Consider the following 20,259-nt stretch of genomic DNA (forward strand, 5'->3'; position numbering starts at 1 on the left):
ATTAGTAGCCTTTTGTTGTTATTATTCTGATATTATTGTTTTTGTTCTATTAAAATGAAACTGAATTTGCCTTCTCTTTGAATGAAAAATTTTTTTCTTTTTGGAAAGTTTCAATAGTGATGAGGAGAAAACGTGGTCTTTGGATAGGAGGAGAGGAAAATTTTTGTTTAACAGGTAGATCAGTACAAATTTCAAAGGAGAAATAATGAAAAATCACTTTAAATCAAGTTCAGGATTTTTTAGTAGTTGATCTGAGGGGGGGGTGTTCTCTCAATAGTTGAGAAAATACTTAGAAATTTTTGTTTCTGTTGTTTGAATATGAGTCTGGTTAGTAATGGATTAGAACTCACTGAATAAAATAAGTCTTGTTAGTCTATATTGACCTAAATAAATAAATGAATAAACAAATACATGAGGGATAAGGGACAACTCTTACTTATAATAGAATTCTAATTAATAAATGCGGAAATGAATGATGGAAATAGAACATCATTTTTAAGCAAATAACACAGTGATAATTATTATAGGCAAGAATTATTGATAGATACAAAAATTAGTGGGAAAACGTATGATGAGAAACAGTGTATTTGCAGAATCTCAAAATATCTCACTACAAGATACTTGCTGGTTACAAAGGGTAGAGAAATCTGGCAGATATCACCTTAATCAAGTTAAATAGTTAACATCGACAGTAATGAGACAGGTTGTCCTCATGTATCTCCTGATGACGCAACATCACTTCTGTGATATTCTTGCTAAAAATGCACAACCTCAACCTAATCATGAGAAGGCATCAGACAAACCCACATTGGAGCACATTGTACAAAATAAGTGGCCTGGACTCTTCAAACATGTCAAGGTCATAAGAGCCAAAAACAGACTGAGGAACTTCCATAGACTGGAGAAGGCTAAGGAGACGTGGCAACTAAATGCAAGGTGGTATCCTGAATTGGATCTTGGACTGAAAAAAAAAAAAAAGACATTAGTGGGACAATTTGTGAAGTTTGAATATGGCCTACAGATTAATTATTTTGTATCAATGTAAATTTTATTATTTTAATAATTAACTATGGTTATGTAAGGTGTTCCCATTAGAAGAAGTTGGGGGAATGGCGTTTAGGAACTTTATACAATTTTTTGCAACTTTTTCTAAGTCTAAAATTATTTCAAAATAAAAAGGTTTAAAAGGAATGTCTTGGTGTGGTTTTGAATGATTTGGAATTTGTTTGTTGGCAGGAAGAGGATAATTGAATACATAAGACACCTCATTATATATAATCTCTTTTATTATTCTCTAGGATTTTCAGTTTTGCAATCAATCTTAGTGTCCTTTTGATTTGTTTCTTTTTTCTAAGCAGTAGCCCCTTAACCTGTGGCCTGATTGAACCTTCAGTAATCATCCTAACACATTTATTTCAATTTTATAATTGTAAAGACCTTGAGCAATAGTGACTTAGCTCTAAATAGCAACGGAACCAGGAATTTAATACTCTGGATCAGCTTTTTTTTTTTTTTTTTTTTTTTAAACTGGGTTCAGCTTTCTCTCATCTAAAGTCAAAGTATATAAAAATATTTCAGAAAATTACCTCTAATCTATGAAATCTAAAAAATGATAAGATCAAGGAATAGATCTTTTTCTGAACTTATGTGTACATATTCCCTCCTGAGTAACTTAAGTTTCTTGAAGGCAGCTTTGGTATCTCCTTCCTCTTTTGTATCCCAAGCTTCCAGCCAATGCTTTGCCCGTAATAGACTCTCAATGAGTATATGGAAAAGAAGTCCAGGAGGTAGGGGCTGGAGAATAGACTGGTGTGTTTTGTGTTAACTTTATTCCAAAAGGATCAAACAGAGTGAGAAGTGATGGAACTAACTTTTTGTGATCACACATTTCATTAGAAAAATTGCTATACCATATTAAGACCTAATTCCATACAAACCTTTGAGCTATAAAATAATAAATAGGAGATACAAGGTAGAGTAAGAGACAAAAAAGTTAGAGACCTCTGACTTCCCTGTTGGCAGTAATGTGTCCTCAGATGAAATTTATCTTTCTAATTTAAAATTAACTTTCATCACTATCATTGTTGACTTTTTACTGCATTCATTTCTGTCATTTTTCTCATTAGAATTTCATCTGTGTCTAAAATATCTCCTGTTTGCTTTGTCTTCCATCAACTCTGTTGGACTTAGCTGTTATATAAATTGCTTGTCATTGAAAAAAATCATAGTTTTTAGGGGTTGCCTTTCAGGGGTTTGAAGAAGGTCTTCATCAGTCCAGAAACTATTTTAGGTGGTGGCAGTTAGAGTACAAGACTGTCCCATAGAATCAAAGACCTCAAGTAGCTTCTTTTGGGGGGGTGGCGTGTTGTTAAAAATAGATTTCTAGAATATCACTGAGGTCTCTCGGGCCCAGATGACATCATTCCCCAAGTACTTTTGGCCCAAAAGTTAATGTAATATTAGATTATTTGTCCTCCACCTGCAGTGAATCAGTGACTAAGTCAAGAATTATACTCTGCTTCTTAATGCCTCCGATCTCTTCACGAGCCTGTACCTTCTGTCTCCAGCTCTGCATTTTATTGAGATAACTTTGTCTTTCAGGAAAGATGTCCAGATAGTAGTATAACAGATGAAACAAAACTGGCTTTCAGTATGAGAAAAGCCTAACCATACTTTTAAAAAAATTATGGTAAAATATGCATCATGTAAATTAACCATCATTTTTTTTTCCAGTGATTGCTAAGGAGCTTTTATTTAAGGTGCCAGATGAAAATGCAACATTTTCCCCCCAACTGGAAAAAATGTTATAATTAAATTTACGTTTTAGGAGATTTTACTTGGCACATAGAAGACTGAACTTGCCCGTTTTGTGGTTCTTCATGCATTTTAGCTAACTTAGTTTAATTCATTTGCAAAATAAACAAGTTGAATTTTTTTGTGAGGAGGAGAATTAGGTTTTCATTCCCTTTTAAAATATATTTGTTAAATACCATTTTAGATGCCTCATTTTTAAGGGTTTTCTCAAAGCAGACTTCCTTCCATTAGTTGCAAGAACTTTCATCTAGATATATTTTATGCCAAAAATATGTCATGTTTTACAGCTGGAATTGCCAAGGCTAAGACTGTGTCCTTTATCAACTTGCTGAATGTCTGAAAACCTAATCTAAAGTCCTTTGATTTTCTCAGTTATAGGTCTTTTAAACAATGTCAATATATTTATATGTTGACGTCAGTGGCATTATTATTTTTAGAATGCCAGTTTAAGAGCAGTTAGCTTTTCCTGCATCTGCCTTTGAAATGCAATTTAAAAATTATTAATTTGAAATGTCATTTAGTTAGATGTGAATCAGCGTTTTTTCCTAGTGGCATCTGAAATGGAAGTGGGAGTCTAGCCACAAGAAATATGTCAGGCATTTCTTTTCTACCAGGGCATGGATGGCAATGAATGATCACCAAAGGCCCCGTGAGGTGATTTTGGTCAGAAGAAATGATTTTTCTGTTGCTTAGAAAGTACTCTTTCCTAGGTGATTAATGAAGTTCTCATTATTCCTGAGACAGTATCTACCTGATCTTAGTCTTAGCTTTTCTTAGCTTAGTCTTAGTTTTTAGATTAGAACTATAATCTTTTTTGTTGTTAGTCACCCCAGCCACTCCCTGCACTTGAATCTTCAGGCTTTGTTTAAAGAATGATGCCCAGTAGAACTATAATCTTTTAAAAATGTCTTAAAAGAGAAGAGGAGCATCATTTCTATACGTGCACAGATAATTTGGGAAGTCCAAAAATTTGGTTGTCTGGTCTTGTTAGATGCTGATAAAAGAACAGGAGGTGGTCACTGAGTTCTGTAACTGATGCCTTGAGCAGCGAATCCTAGCCATGGCAGAGGACTGGGGATGATTTGGGAATTGCTGCTTCTGTTACTGCATGAACAGTATAAGGAAAAAGAAGTTTGTGGGCAGCTGGTATAGAGAGGATACAGTAAGCCAAACAAGAAAAAGGGATCATAAAAAGACTGGTAACTCAGGGCTCTGTGATGACTGAAATCTCATCTTCTAAATGTCTCTGGTTTCAGATTGCCTGTTTGGTATCTGTGGATCAGTTTCAGCTTTATCAGCGGTTAAAATCTGAACGAGGTATGTACACACTCTTCTTTTTATCCTGATGGTGAATGTGGTTTTACATGTGTCCTCTTTACACTAACCTGTGTGGAAGATTAAGGCAGCTGTGAGCTGTCAGAAAAGCCACCAGGGTACTCAGAAAAAGACAAACGGTAATTGCAACATAAAATTTCAACTTTCTCAGCCACAGCCAGGAAAAAAAAAAAAAGCAGACTGGCAGGAAACAGAACTTTCCTTATGTTGGTTGTTTTGTATTTTTAATTGGGCTCACGTGAGAGAAGTTCTGCAAAAGTTGGGTAGTTTCACAATAACAGTACGACAAAGAAAGTGACCCTCAAAATGGGTTTTACCACCAATTTCCCTGCTCTTGAAGATCACTTCAAAACATTCATCCACCCAAACATTTTCACTGCTTATTGTAGTAGTCACCGTTTGTTCTTGTTCAATCACAGTGACGGCTGAGTAATCATTCTAATGCTATTTCCAATGTATTGGACTAATTTTCTTTCTGACTTTAGACTTGGGGTAATTTATATAGCTTTTCTATTTGTACTGCCTTTTTATCTGTAGGAATTATTTTTTGGTGTACTTTTCCATATCTGAGAAGTAGAAGAAAATTGTTTCCCCTGGAACTCATAGGCCTCGTTGAGTATATACAATAAACTCTAATCTAGCATGAATGTACAGTTTCCTGATTGCTGGCTTTTTAATCTGGATTAATAAAGTCTAGAGGTAAGAGGGTAGGGGAAGAAATGAGCTTTTTTTTTTAATGTGCCAGTAAATTTGGTAAACAATTTATCTTATTTAGTTTTTGCAATTACCCTGACAGATAATTCTTACATGAAAAAAGAAAGAAGAGCATGTGGTGCATAAAGGGGGTAAGAATAGGAATATTTGCAGGAGAATCACAGGATGGCATTCACTACCTTTGACCAAAGTTTGGTTCAGTCTCATAGGCTTATTTTTTTTCAGCAAGCCAAAAGCAGATTCATCTCTCATGGGTATATCATTTAACTAAATTTATAAGACTGATATATGGAATTTATTTAAAAATTCTTGGACTACATTACTTGAATTACATTTTTGCCCTATAGGAAGATGCAAAAAGGATGTTGTCGAACATAGAATCAGAACCAGAAGAGTCAAAGGAATTTTAGGTTTAATGGATGAAGACATAGCCTGATACACCATCTACACTGTCCTGTGTAGATTCTGAGCTAACTAGAGGAATTAATGATGGGTAGTTTATATTGGCCCTCCCTAATCCATCCACATGGGCTGATTAGGTTGAGCATCATAACATCAGATGCTGATGAAGGGTATCAAACATCTGCCCTGCCATTTTCCCACTTTATCATCCCTATATCCTCCATTATAAAAATAAATTACTGCTGGAACATAGGCATTAACCCCGTGGATGGGTGTGGCTGGTAGCAGTGCCATGATTTGAGGGATCTTACCTGGAGAAAGTCAAAGGAGTTAGGTTGGATTTTCAGACTTCTTAAATAGTGACACCTGTCAATCTCACCAGTCCCACTCAGTAACCAGGGCTCAGCCCATTTATAGGGTTCCCTTGCCCCAGATGCATCTCTCCTCCAGACCATCGACCTCCTCCCCACCCACCCATTGCCCCATCTTGTCAGTAGCAGACCTTATTCCTCATTGTTTACAAACATTTTATTAAATAAAATGTCTTTTGCAATTAATTAGATAGATTCTAATAGTACCAGGAATTAAAACTTTCTGTGAGTTGGTTCTCACTGATGAATATAAATTTTCAGTGTATTCTAAAAATAGTGGCTAAGAGCCTGTGTGGGAATGCAGGCTCCACCCCTTACTAGCTGTGTGACCTTAATTTCTGTACCTCAATTTTTCACCTGTAAAATGTGGATATTAATAGTCCCTATACCACGGGGTTCAGATGAGGATTAAATGAATTAATACATGTAAAACACTTCCTTGAGTACTTCCTGTGTCTCAGTGTTCAAAATATTAAGTTGTTGGTAATAAAAATGCTAATAACTTAAAGTATATTCAATGTTCTGCTTCTATTCCCTTTTTTGTAAGATGAGATAATCATAACATTCTCTAGGAGATATCCTCATATTGAAATAGATGTTATGATTGTCTTATTGTCAATGGAATTAGAACACTTGAGATTAATTGGCCACATCCATTTTTTTTGGTATTGTACATTCTGTGAGTTTGGAAAAATTTATGATGATATGTATCTACCAATACAGTATCATACAGAGTAGTTTCACTGCCCTGAAAATCCTCTGTGCTCTGCCTGTTTGTCCCTTCCTCCCCCTTAACCCCTGGCAACCACTGATCTTTTTACTGTCTTCATAATTTTGCCCTTTCCAGAATGTTATATAATTGCAATCAAACACTATGTAGCCGTCTCAGATTGGCTTCTTTGGCTTAGTAATGTGCAGGTAAGTGCCATATCCATCTTTACAATAGGAATAGCCTTGTCATATGCAAGATGCACATGGAAGATTATTGGCCAGGACTCTTACTCTGCCCCGGATAGCGCTTGGATAGATGCTACCACACTTTGCCTTGTGACTTGGACTTTTCGAGGTTCTTGTTTTCAACCCTACTTCTGACTGGCTTATTTCTTCATTAGATGTGATAATATATTCAGTCTGGTTACAAGTTAAGCAGGTTTTGGAGTCAGTCTTTTTTATAGGTGGTCTTCCATATCTCTGATGCATTATAGATCAAATAGTTTTACTCATACATGGAATTTATTTTTTCTCGCAAGTTCTAGGCAGATGCCCCATACAGATCCCATGAATTGACAACTGATTTTATTATTCATATTTTATAGATGAAGAGACTGAAAATTGGAGAGATTGAGACTTGCCTAGGACCACATAGGTGTGTCCAAGCTTCCTCATCTATAAAATTTTTTGAATTCTGTAATTTTTTATTTTTTATTGTAAAATAAATACAACATAAAGTTTACCACTTCACCATCTTAGGTGTACAATTCAGTGGCATTAACAACATTCACAGTGTTGTGCAGCTGTCACCACCATCCACTTGCTAAACTTTTATCACCCCAAGCAGAAACCCTGTAACAATTAAACAATAATTTTCCATTCCCGTCTTCTCCCAGTCCCTGATAACCTCTAATCTACTTTCTGTTCTGTGAATTTTCACAGTCTAGACATTTCATATAAGTGGAATCATACAGTATTTTCCTTTTGTGTCTGGCTTATTTCACTTAGTATAATGTTTTGAAGGTTCATCCACGTTGTAGCATGTATCAGAACTTCTTTTTATGGCTAAATAATATTCCATTGTGTACATATACCACATTTTGTTTATCCATTCATCTGTTGATGGACACTTGGCTTGTTTCCACCTTTTGGCTATTGCGAATAATGCTACAGTGAACATCGGGGTACAATCCCTGCTTTCAATTCTTTTGGGTATGTAGCTAGCAGTGGAATTACTGGGTCATACGGCAATTCTATGTTTAGTTTTTGAGGAACTGCCAAACTGTAAAACTCTGTAATTTAATTAGACATTTATACTATTGTAAAGGATGGAAGTATTTTTTAATTTATTTTTTATTTAAAAAATTTTTTTTGGCTGCATTGGGTCTTTGTTGCTGCACGTGGGCTTTCTCTAGTTGCGGCGAGTGGAGGCTACTCTTTGTTGTGGTGTGCAGGCTTCTCATTGTGGTGGCTTCTCTTGTTGCGGAGCACGGGCTCTAGGCACGCAGGCTTCAGTAGTTGCAGCAGGCGGGCTCTAGGCACGGCACGTGGGCCCTAGAGCGCACAGGCATCAGTAGTTGTGGCGCGTGGGCTCAGTCGCTGTGGCTCGCGGGCTCTAGAGTGCAGGCTCAGTAGTTGTGGCACATGGGCTTAGTTGCCCTGTGGCATGTGGGATCTTCCTGGACCAGGGCTCGAACCCGTGTCCCCTGCATTGGCAGGCGGATTCTTAACCACTGCACCACCAGGGTAGTCCCGTATGGGAATATTTTAAATTTGGGAGTTTGTTAAATCTGATGACGATTTGGTTCAACTTCCTCATTTTATAAAAAAGGAAACTGAGACCCAGAGACGTTTTGATCTTAGGTGATTTTGGAAGGCAGTTTGTACTCATGTAATTCTTCCTCAGCATCCATTATAAATAATTATTATTAGAAAATAGACATTCCAAGTAAGAATAAGTTTAATAACATTCCAAGTAAGAATAATTCTTAATTCCAAGTAAGAATTAAGTAAATGCAGTTTACTTGATAGGGATAATCTTTATCTAAATTGTATACCTCCGTTTTACATAATAGACTTCATATTCACCTCTAACTCAACACTTACCAGCTAGGTGACTTTGAGGTCTATGTCATGAAAATATTTTATGTGGAACTCTTTAAGAGGGGATCTTGAGGTGTATTAAATACTAATATTATGAATGGGTTAAATGACTAACTGGTGGAAACTAAAACTCATTGGCTGGACTCAGATAGAATTGGAGAGATTGTTTTTACTCTGAAAAAAATGTAGAATCAGATTAGTGGCAGCTCTATATCTTAGTAAGAAACATTATCATTAGTTTTGTCCAATTCTTATTGCCTACCAAGTTCTTTTTTAGTTTTTAGTTTGTCATCCAGTGTTTTAGTTTTCTTCTACATTATGTTAGATATATGATTAGCTTGTCTTCTGTGTCTTTGTTTTCATCTGCATCTTTGTGGGGAAAATCTTTTGAACAGGAATGGCCCCAAATCACCATTCTGTTTACACAAAGCAGAGAAGTGTCACTTGGCATTGATTGGTTATTCTGTGAATCCACTTTTCATCCATCTGCGATTTTTCCATTGGCTACTGCTGTGTTTGTGGGTTTTCTGTGTCTGTCTTCCAATATTAACAAAGAAAAGGGAATACTGAGTTTGGCATATGTTAGTGATTATTGCTTTACTTTCTTCTGGTTCTCAAAGCACATGTCTGATTATTAAGGCTAGAATTTTGTTTGTCTCTTGTTTCCAGAACCTACTTTTTCAAATTAGTTTTTTGGAAAGCTGGGTTAAGATTATGCATCTCTAGTCCTTAAGAGTTTTTTCTAATTTTCGTGATCCTTTTTACTTACTGTAACTGCAAGTTGCTTCAGTTCCTTGGTAGGTGAATGTGTCTGTTCTTGGATATTTGTATAATTACCAAGTGGTTAGAGACTCTTACAAATGGTTTAAGTGCCATTATTGTTCTTCTTCATAAAAAAAGTGAATACAATAGGAATTTATTTTCCTGTTATCATCCGTTAATCCTACTGTATTCACTCATGTATTCAATATGTACTTATTTATGTACTAAGTATCTGTGTGTGCCAGGTGCAATTCCAGATGTGGCTTCAAGCTATGGTTCCATTTTTCTTTGAAAGCTCTTTTGTTCTCAGCATTTTTGACAAAAGCCTCCTTTCTTTTTTTTTTTAAATTAATTAATTAATTAATTTATTTTTGGCTGTGTTGGGTCTTCGCTGCTGTGCGCGGGCAAGGGGGGCTACTCTTCATTGTGGTGCATGGGCTTCTCACTGCAGTGGCTTCTCTTGTTGTGGAGCACGAGCTCTAGGTGCGCGGGCTCAGTAGTTGTGGCGCACGGGCTTAGTTGTTCCGTGGCATGTGGGATCTTCCTGGACCAGGGATCGAACCCATGTCCCCTGCATTGGCAGGCAGATTCTTAACCACTGTGCCACCAGGGAAGTCCCTACAAAAGCCTCCTTTCATTTTGAGCCTTAACATTTATGAGATGGCTCTTCAAATTTCATCTTGCTCTTGCATTTGCCCTTGGTGAAATGCTCCCACTCCATCATTTCTATCTAATTATTAAGGTCTTATCTCACCAGAGCTCCCTGTGTAGCTATTTGGTTTCTTTTAGTGTTTTTACTTTTTAAGACTGGGTGATACTAAATGACTTCATCATCAGTTCAGTTTTATTTTTTAACACCTCTCATCTCTCATTAGTCACCTTCCTTTTCATAGTTTCTGATCACAAGCTCATTCTTATCATCTGTGTGTGTGTGTTTTCTTTTTAAGCCTGATTTTCTGGTGTTTCGTGGTAAATGTATGACTAAGTCTAGGGTTTCCTTCCCAAGCTATTCTGTGCTTTCAGATGGTAACACTTTCTCCTTGGCTTCACGCTTCTTCAACTTTACCATCCCGTTCTTTTTTGTTGATCAGTTTTAAACCTAACACAGCACCCTCTAGATGTTACAGCTCTCCTCTGAAAAACTGAAGTGTCTGCAAGAAAAGACATTTATTAGCAGGTTGGGTGAGATTTCTAAAGGGACCTGAATAAGAGGCACAGTGTTCATAAGTGTTTTCCTCTTCCTCTCTGCAAGTCCATTTCCTCATCTATAAAATGGGGATAGTAATGGAATCATGGTCCCAGAGCTGCTGTAGAGAATAAATGAGTTAATATTGTGTATGTCACAGTGTGCATTCAATAAATTATTACTGCCATTATTGTTATTCTTCTTGTTGTTATTCATCACTACCACCCCCAAATCTTGTCCCCAGTTTTCTAAACTAAACTAAGAAAGAATCTTCCAGAATCCAGATCATGTCTTGGAGTGAGTGCACAATAATATCACTCTGTTTTCTTTTCATCTTAATTCAAATCTTTTTCAGTGTGTTTCCTTCCTTATTGTCCTAGATTCTAGAGAGTTGTATAGAAACTTGATAATCAAGGCAAATTCCTTACCCCACCTATCATATCAGTTTCCTTCATACAGTATATTCTTACTCAAAGCATCAATCCACCTTCTCTTAACACCTCCAAGGAGATTGTGACTTGCTGAGATGGAGCATTCAAAGTTGCTGCTTCAAAGGGAAAAGATTCCCATGGTGATGGGGGGATTAAAATCTATTTAATAACATGATTATGTTTTTACATAAATAATGGTATTCTAGGAGTAAGAAGGCCTGATCCCGTCACGTACTCACTAACCATGTGTTATGCAGACTCCTAACTTCTGTTGGTCTCAATATAACAGTGTTAGACGAGATAACCTCAAAAGTTGTTTCTGGGCTTCCCTGGTGGCGCAGTGGTTGAGAATCTGCCTGCCAATGCAGGGGACACGGGTTCGAGCCCTGGTCTGGGAAGATCCCACATGCCGCGGAGCAACTAGGCCCGTGAGCCACAACTACTGAGCCTGCGCGTCTGGAGCCTGTGCTCCGCAACAAGAGAGGCCGCGACAGTGAGAGGCCCGCGCACCGCTATGAAGAGTGGCCCCCGCTTGCCACAACTAGAGAAAGCCCTCGGACAGAAACGAAGACCCAACACAGCCATAAATAAATAAGTAAATAAATAAATAAAATTAAAAAAAAAAAAAGTTGTTTCCAAGTTTGAAATGCTGTGGTTCTCATCAACTATCTTGAGAGCAACCCCTCTGCTGATGGCCACCTCTGTTTGGGTATATTTACTGTAGCAGATGTTAATTCCAATCAGTTTAGTTTAATTGCATTTTAACTATCTGCAGAAGACCTTTGTTCTTTGAGATAGTAGAAAGCAAATTAATTTTGGCATAATTAAAAATGCAGTGGGTCGTAAAAGTTAAAACAGTTTGATTTAACTCAGCTGATAATTAAATTAGCTTGAGTGCATGGCATTTCCCACAATAATAAACATGCCTTCAATGTCTTTTTTGGTATAGCCTCACAATGGTAGAAGATGGCAGAAAAACAACTTGTGTTAGCTGAGAAAATATCTAGCCGAATAAAAAGTAAGCTTCACATATCTAGTTCCAGGTGGGAAAACCAAGGGTCTGGAGTTTAGTTTTTGAAAGCTGAAAACAGTTATTGGGGTCAGATGTGGTCTGTAGGTTTCATGACAATTTTATTTTCTTGGAATGTGTCTATGTCCTAATAATTGTCAGAGTATAGAAGTAGAAAATAGTTTTAAATAGCATTTCCTGCCTTATGTAATTTACATGAAGAAGCAGAATCTGAAGATCAAATAGTCATGGGGCTTTACTTCAGTAATCAATTCTAATTTTCATAAGTAGATTCCAGTTCAAGTCTGTGACTTCATCTATCTCTGATGTAAGTATGTTACAATTAATCACTTCTCAATCATGTCCATATTAAAGTGTTGAGGGTACTGTTCTCTCTTTCTAGGTTTCTGAGCTTTGCCCCATCTCAAAGCTGCAGAAAGCTTTCATCACTGCTGATACAGAAGAAATTATTTGAATATGCATCAGTTCATTTTTTTTTTTTCACCTTTGGAATAGAAATTGGAAGGAGGAAGAAACTGAGCCTTAAATGTTTTGGATAATGTGCGTTTTGTTTATCTACATAATAACTGTGTTTCCTGAGCCCAAAGCCAGGAGGTAGAATTGAATTCACAGTAATAGTAATAAAAAGTGTTTTAGAAAGTCCTCCATTCACCCCAGGGGCTCTCCTGCGCTTCAAACTCCTCTCAGATAATTGGTGTGGAGGAGAAGACAGCTCTTGCTCATGTGATAGCGATTTGTCTACCACCTGGTATCCATTAATCTGTTCCTTTTTGGCTTGGCTTCTGGGAAGTCCTGTTAGCTGCCGAGGCTGCCAGTTTCTGATGGCTCTTCAGCTTTTTTCACCTTTTTACCACTCTGGCTTCTAGGCCCCGCTTGTGGTATACTCTGTTACCTGAGGTATATGAAGCACAATGGTGCTCTTAATGGCACATTGGAATGTTAATAATTTTAAAAAAGCAAGACAACTCTTTTAGCTTCTTTGGACATTTACTTGTAGCTGCTTTTCTGGGAGCCAGGCTGAAGGATAATGTGAAGGACAGATGCCATATTGTATTCAGATCCCTTTTCAGTGTAACCCTGGCCAGACTTGTATGTCTAAATCCCTGTTCTGTTGTGAGGAACTCTTCTCCAAGAGACTCCAAGATGCCCTATACAAATATCTCTCTGAAGAGTTGTGTCCGTTCTCTGAAAATGTCTAGACGCAGGGCTGAACAATATAGAACCTTGCCATAGATGCTTTTGTTATCTTTTATTACCATAGGGAATTAATCTACAGATACTATTTCTTACACTTCTGTTATGTTGCTTCACTCATTTATTCAATGAATGCTATGTTCTAGGTACGTGTCTAGGTCAGTAGTTGTCAACTGGATGACTACATCCAACTGCATCTCTACCAGGAAATCTTGACAGTTTCACCTTCAAACTATGCTCCGCATTTTTAGTACTTCCACTTCTAACATATATCATCTTGGATTAGATGTATCATCTTGGATTAGATAACTACAATAGCGTCTTACTAGATCTCTGTGCTGCCACTTTGTTCTGCTACCACATATTTTTCCTACAGTAGCCAGAATAATCTGCTGAAAGTGGAAGTCATATCACAGCACTCCCCTGATCAAAATGGCCTTCTCCTCCAATGGCTTCTCATCACGTTTAGGCCTTATCATCATAATCTGCGATCAGACCCTTGATGACTATCCCCAGATTATTTCCTGTGACTCTCCCCTCTGCTTACTTAGCTCCTTGTAAGACTGGACTGCCTTATTACATGTGTAAATCCCTTCTTTTGCATTATTTGGATAAAAGTTGGAAATCTTTCAGACCAGAAACCATGTGTAGGTTGGCTGCTTATTCACGGTTCTCACTTATAGACTTAAATGTGATTTTTTAAAATGCACAGCTATAAAAAACCCTCAAAACAGAAGTGATGTTTGCTCGGTATCATCTGGTTCTTACAAATGTAACAGTCCCAAAGGCTTATCTTTCCCAATTCTAACCAAATTAATACTGTAGTCACCCAGTTGAAAGAGTAGAAAGTGTACATTTGAGCTGAGTGGTCTCTGTCATGAATCAAAAACAGAGAAGGCAGAGAGAAAAACAAATTAAGTATTCTTCGTGTCTTCAGGCCCAGAGACACCAATGTACCTTTTCTTTTCATTCAGAAATGTCCATCATGAATTTCTGCAGCGTGTGGCTATTTGACTAAGGGAGAAATCTCTGCAGTCCCGTCTGTACATCCAGTAAGAGAAATTGAGTCACTACTCCTTTGAATACTCATTCCCTAACTCCTTGCTAACTTACTTCTCTCCTTACTTTAACATAGAAATATAAACTGAGAGGACTTTAATGAATCTGGCTAGATTGCCCCCACCCCATCCCCTACCCTCCTACCCACCAGAATAGTCATTTACTCTGCCTTTAATGGTTTATCAAGAAGGCAATAATAACACACCTTTTTTGGCAAGTATCTTTTACATAAGCAGAGCAGTATTTAAAAGTTGTAGGACAAGCTCAAGTACCTGTGTAAAAAAAAAAATCTGTGCCCCAAAACAAATGTTCCATAAACAAAAGATATTGTATTGCTACTGTGGGTACCTCCTGTATGGACAGACATTTCTCCAGGCTTTAATCATGTGATTCTAACTAGCAGGGCTTTTTTTTTATTGAAATTATTTAAAAGGGAGGCTGATGGGAGAAGGGGGCCCTGTTTGAGAGAAGTCATTGGTTTAAATTAGTAGATATCTGGTCTTCGTTTTCTCCCCAAGACCCCTGCATTTATAAAGGGAAATTTTTTGATCCGCTGGGAAGGAGGGGAATATACTGAATGCATCCCATCTGATGGTGCTGATTGGCCTAGTGAGGGGGCTTGGAAGCCTGCTAGGGAGACCCAGAAACACCTCCTTGTGACGTGCTGTGTTTCTAAGTGGAACCTAAGCCTGTCCTCTAGGGTAGCTCTCCCTGGAGTTGAAGATCCCAGACAGATATGCAAGAAGCAGTTAATGAATAGTAAACTAGAATATATAACCAAATACTAAGTACTCTTTAGAAGGAGATGTAGACATTTGTGAATGTGACTTTCGGGATAAATACCTGTCTGTATATAGGATGTTCAGGAAGTGGGAAAAGTTGATCAGCAAATCTGGTTGAAAGAACCATCCCTTCTATTATAGTTTTGACTTCTTTTTGTGCTGTGTGAGTTCTGTCCTTCACGTTCCCACACGGTGCTCCATACTTGTCTGTGCTGGAGTTGGTTTTATATATTTATGTGTTCATTCTCAGTTTGGCTTGCTTTCAGTGATGTATTGTAAACAGATTTTAGGGGGGTGGGGAAGGCTTTGATTTATAGTGCTTACCAATTTCTGTGGTGTAAATACTTCCACTGTGGCTGATTTCCAGCAGCCAATGTGATGTCGCTGAACATGGCGTTGGAAAGAGATGCAGTGGGTTCTTGTGAACTGGCAAGAACCCACTTCTGGAGGTGACTGCCAGTATCCTTGCTCAGTGTTTCCTTTAAGTGCAGAATCTTTATTCTAATATCTGGAAGGAGACTCTTCTTTCACTTTTACACCTTGTAAACTCTGGCTGCCTACAGAATTGCTATTCCAGGAATTTCTTTTTTTTTAAATCTCTGTTTCTGTGATGCTTTAGCTCTTTCTAACTTAATCTCGTTGTGTTTCATCTCAGCATGTGTCACCTGCTTTGTATTGTGATTAGGAGGGACTAGTTTTACCTTCTGATTTTAGAGCTGATTAAAAGGGGAAACTTTAATTGTGGATGCTTGGACAAAAAAGCATAAAAAACATTCTGTATATAAGAATGTTTCTATGTTTTAAAAACTTTCTTACTTCCGTCCCCTAAGATCTGTTCACAGATATTTGTTAATAGTTTTATTTTTGTTATCTTGTGAGATGTTTTGTCAGTTACTACATAGCTTATTATTATTACTTTTTACATTGTATTTAAACATCCCTTTCCCTTTTCATACTGTGAGATTTCTCAGGAGCAAAGCCTCTATACACAGGGTGTCCAGTAAGTAGTTGAAATTGATCATTTGTTGAATGAACAATGAATAATAGACTTTTGTCTAATTTTCAGTCTTATCATCACAAGAGGTCAGACCTGAGGAAGAAATTTGGAATAGTCCAAATTAAAATGAGAGTTGAGGCTTAGCCATGGCGTGAGCTCTATAAATAAGTAAAATCTAGGACTAAGTCTTAGATACCATCCATCGTTGGAGCAAAGGAAGCAGTATTGATGATAAAGGGGAAAGGAAGATCGTGGGAAGAAAACAGAGAGGCCAGTGCCTTAGATAGAGTTACAAGAAGAGTATCAGATAAAAGATGGATTGAGAAACATTTGTTGGATGTGACTAGAGGGATGTCAGTTGTACCTTTCAGAGAGCAGTTTATTTAATGTGTTGGGAGTAAAAACTTTGTTTTAAAGACTTAAGGAGGATATGAGGGGATAAGAATGGGAATCAGAGAATGTGGATCACTCACCCAAGGATTAAGATGAGATAGGAAGTGAATGAATGTTAGGTATAGAGAGGAAGTAGGATTCTAGAAGGGGTAATTATTATTCATTTTAATGTTAGAAACATTTTTCATCATTGCCCTTATGAGTGACACTTCATAAAAGAGGTTTAGTTTTGAAAGTGCTATATGTAAAAGTCCATGTTTTGCCAAGTCGACATCTTTTCAGATGTAGAGAGCCCTGATTGAGGTGGGTGGAGATCTATGGTGTAATATAGATCATCACATACTTTCAGCACCAGGACTGATATTGGATGATTTTAGTATGCACATCTATTGATGAGAGTCCCAGAAGAGAATTTTGGTGCGAGGCAATTCAAGATGGTATTATTACTGTATGTATTATAAATCAGTTATTTGCAGAGCAGTCTGTCTACGCTTTTGAAAAACCCAGGAATTACTACTTTAAATCGATAGGTAACATCCCATCACTGTGTCAGGTATATTGGAGCACACAAATAGAATAAGAAATAGCTCTTGTCTACAGTCTGAAGAGAGAAAGGCCATCTTTACGAAAGGAATAGAGAACAGCAGTGAACAAGATGCATGTTCTGTGACTCCAAAAATTAAGACAAGCACGTGAAAGTAGGTCCTTTAGGAATGGATAGGCTACGACTTGGTAGAGAAGAGAGGGGGTTTTTAGGGGGAAGGAAAAGCACAGAATGAGAACTGTATATTTGGAAAAGAAGGTGAAACAAAGGGGAAATTTGAATATATTTCAGTGTTATAAAAAGTAAATCATTTTCCAGGGGACAGCTTAGTTCCAAAATTATTTTATTAGTCTGTTGTTCATATGCCAGATTGCAAGTAGCCTTTCAGTCAGCTTTGAACAGCTGTGTTCAAAGGCAGAAAGACCAAAGGACGATTCCTCCCCCTGTATCAGGGAGGAGATCTTGTCCCAGCAGGCCCTTGGTGGACCTCCCCTGACCTCCCGTTGGCAGGACTCTTGTCACATACCCAAGTCTTAGCTGCAGGGAAGGCGGAGAAAGCAAGTCTCTGGAATTTTCCACCTCTACAGAGATAGATAAGAGTTCTCAGCAAGGAGGGTTGACAGGGGTAAGGATAGATATTGAGTAGAGAACACTAGAATTGGCTGGAGTAGCCAATTTCATTTCTGAATAGAGTCACGTCCACCTCCTAGTAACTCCACTTTTGGTGTTTGTTAAGCTCTATAGGTTATTCCTACAGAACAAGACTTCTAATGAAAGAAATGAGTAGAAGCCTGTAATGTCTCGCTTCTGCCTCTCCTTCCACACTCCTTTTCATTGTCACTTATGTACTGTCATAGTGGGGAAAACTACAGACGATCTCTGTTTTCTGTGTCTCCAACTCTTCCCTAGCATTTGCATTGGACTGTGTGTCATAGCTGCACTGCATACTAAGGCCCTTTTGTTAATAGGAGTTCATCAGAATCTTTCATTGCTCCCCTATTTATTGTTTCTGTTTCTATTGTGCCACCCAGATACCTGAAATAATAAGGGGGTAGAAACAAGTCAGAACATCCACCAAATAATTTTAATTGATTAGAGATATGAAGACAGGTTGCATACTTGAATCTTTTTAAGGTGATCAGTAGGGATGCTATAAATTTTATAATATCTCTTAATTTTCCTTTCCTTTCCCTCCTTTATCATCAAACTTTTAAAAGACCTGTGATTTAGAATGGTAAGTAGATATTTAAGGTGGGAATCCTTAGTGCTAAGTTACATGCCAGACTTCATTTCTTTGGGCTTAGTATTTGCAAAGCAGTTTAAAGAGTTTGGAGAAAACATAAATGGTGTGGAAATCAAAGGTCAAGGTCTTGGAGCATACGTGTGTCAGTGTTCCCTTAACTTTTTAATCATCCTGTCCCAAAATTTTGGGTATCTTAGAGGGGTTCACCTCTCGGAGTCTGAGGACCTGTGAATCATAAGCTTCCCTTTTCTGATTATATTTGGCCCGTCATTCTCTAATTCCTGCCCCCCAGAATTATTAGATAAGAAAATATGTTTAAGGATGCTCTTTTTGAATGAAAACCTATAATAAGCATAGGTCCAATTGTTGCATTTTCTAGATGAAACATTATTGGAGACAGTGTTTCCTGGAAGATTTCAGACTTTTTTCCCCCCCGATACTGAATTTGTAAAATTATTACCTTTAAAATTAAGCTCATACTTAATACTTTCATTTTGTTTTTGCACCACTCTTTGGGTTTTTTTTTTTTGTTTTCGGCATGGAAATTTCCAAGAATCGCAAGCCTTAAGAGATTTGAAACTAGAATCTCATCAGTTCAAAATTTGCAAAATACGTTGGTTCAGAGAAAAAAGGGCTACTCTACCTCTTAAATAACATCATTTTCCACATGATATTTTCCACTAAAGGTTATGTTATATGGCAAGAATATGGAGTCTGTTATTGACTAGAAAATGGAAAACTGAACAAGATTTGTAAACACTCGCATAGAAAGACAGTTGCACACCTCCCAAACCATATCTTCTTTTCTGCATGCCACGTGGATCTAGCCAGTGTGGTGTATGATGATCATTTTATGGCCTGTGAAGGTCCCTACCTTTTGTTTTTAGATCATGTGGGTCTTTTACAAATCGTCCCTCACTAGCACATTGGCAGGGCAACAGAATATCCAAATTGACAGCTAATCTGACTTCTTGGCTGAGCCACACCAGACACTGTTTGGTCCTAAAACTATTTGATTCTTCTTCTTTAATTTCTCTCTAAACAACAGAAGAAACCTCACTACCTATTTCTCAGTGCCTGAAAGGACAAAATCTTTTGTGGACATTTTCTCTTTTGTTTTGGTTGGTTCTTCATGTCCAATTTTTCTCCAAGATGGTATCCAAAATAATTGTAGAAGGGACTTGAGCTTTTTGCCTGTTTCGAATGCTGAAAGGTGAGAAATATTCCAAAACAGTTGTGCATTTTGATTAGTAAGAAGCCTCCTTATCTGTTCATAAGGGCAGTGGTGGCCTATTCCATGAGTACGTACTTTGGGAAGTGTGTCAGGGCTGGGTGACCTTGTAGGTCTGGATCCACTGTGAAGACCAATAGTAGAAATCATCGCCGTTGGTTGTACTAAGCTTCCATAAGTGTCGGCCTATAAAAGAGAATAAATGTAGGAGAGAAAGCAAAGTCTCAAGCTTGAATGAAAGATAAGATAGACCACCACATTTTCTTTCTTTACGCTTTAGAAGTTCACCTGGACCCCTACAGGACGTGGTGTCCTGTCGCAGACTGTCAGACAGTATGCCCCATCGCATCAAGTGAGCCAGGACAGCCCGTGCTCGTGGAGTGCCCTTCTTGCCACCTGAAGTTCTGCTCGTGCTGCAAGGATGCTTGGCATGCAGAGGTCTCCTGCAGAGACAGTCAGCCTAGCGTCCTGCCAACAGAGCACGGGTAAGAGAGGAAACTTCGTCTTGGGATTTTTCACTAGTGTTCTTAGAGATACGTTGCTTGGAGAAGGAGTTATATTGTGATGAAATTTCAAGGTAAGTTATTTCCCTGCAGAGCTTTCCTGAGAAGTGTCTCAGAATTGGTAAGTTATTAACAAAGAATAACCAAATAAGCATGTCTAAAGGGATTTTAGTTATTTACTGCCAGAGAATCTTCCAGATACGGCTGAAGTTAGAGTCTATATGAGTTTTGATTTCTTTTTAGGTAGGAGGCATGTGGTCCCTTGGTTCTCCATAGGAAGTCATGACTTTTGTCCACAGCCGTTTGCTTAGGTACCGTGACCACCTACAATTGATACACTTCATTCTTCCTGCTTGCAAAGAGGCGCAGAAATGATTTTCTTCCCTGACTCAACTGCCAGCTTGTGAGGTGTGCCAATCATATCAAAAGGAACACAGAAGTAGAAACAACATCC

At 37.9% G+C, this 20,259-nt stretch overlaps 1 protein-coding gene across 1 annotated transcript in view; it reads left to right on the forward strand.

Moving 5' to 3' along the window:
- Window positions 1–20,259, forward strand: part of RNF144B (ring finger protein 144B) — a 79,554-nt gene that overhangs the window by 48,961 nt on the left and 10,334 nt on the right. Inside the window, exons 4-5 of the mRNA XM_036870806.1 lie at window positions 4,071–4,131; window positions 19,583–19,787. Coding sequence (XP_036726701.1) covers window positions 4,071–4,131; window positions 19,583–19,787 — 266 coding nt within the window. The remainder of the gene's footprint in view (window positions 1–4,070; window positions 4,132–19,582; window positions 19,788–20,259) is intronic.

The sequence above is a fragment of the Balaenoptera musculus genome, chromosome 11 (genome assembly GCF_009873245.2).
Source record: "Balaenoptera musculus isolate JJ_BM4_2016_0621 chromosome 11, mBalMus1.pri.v3, whole genome shotgun sequence".
NCBI classification, from domain to species: Eukaryota; Metazoa; Chordata; class Mammalia; order Artiodactyla; family Balaenopteridae; genus Balaenoptera; species Balaenoptera musculus.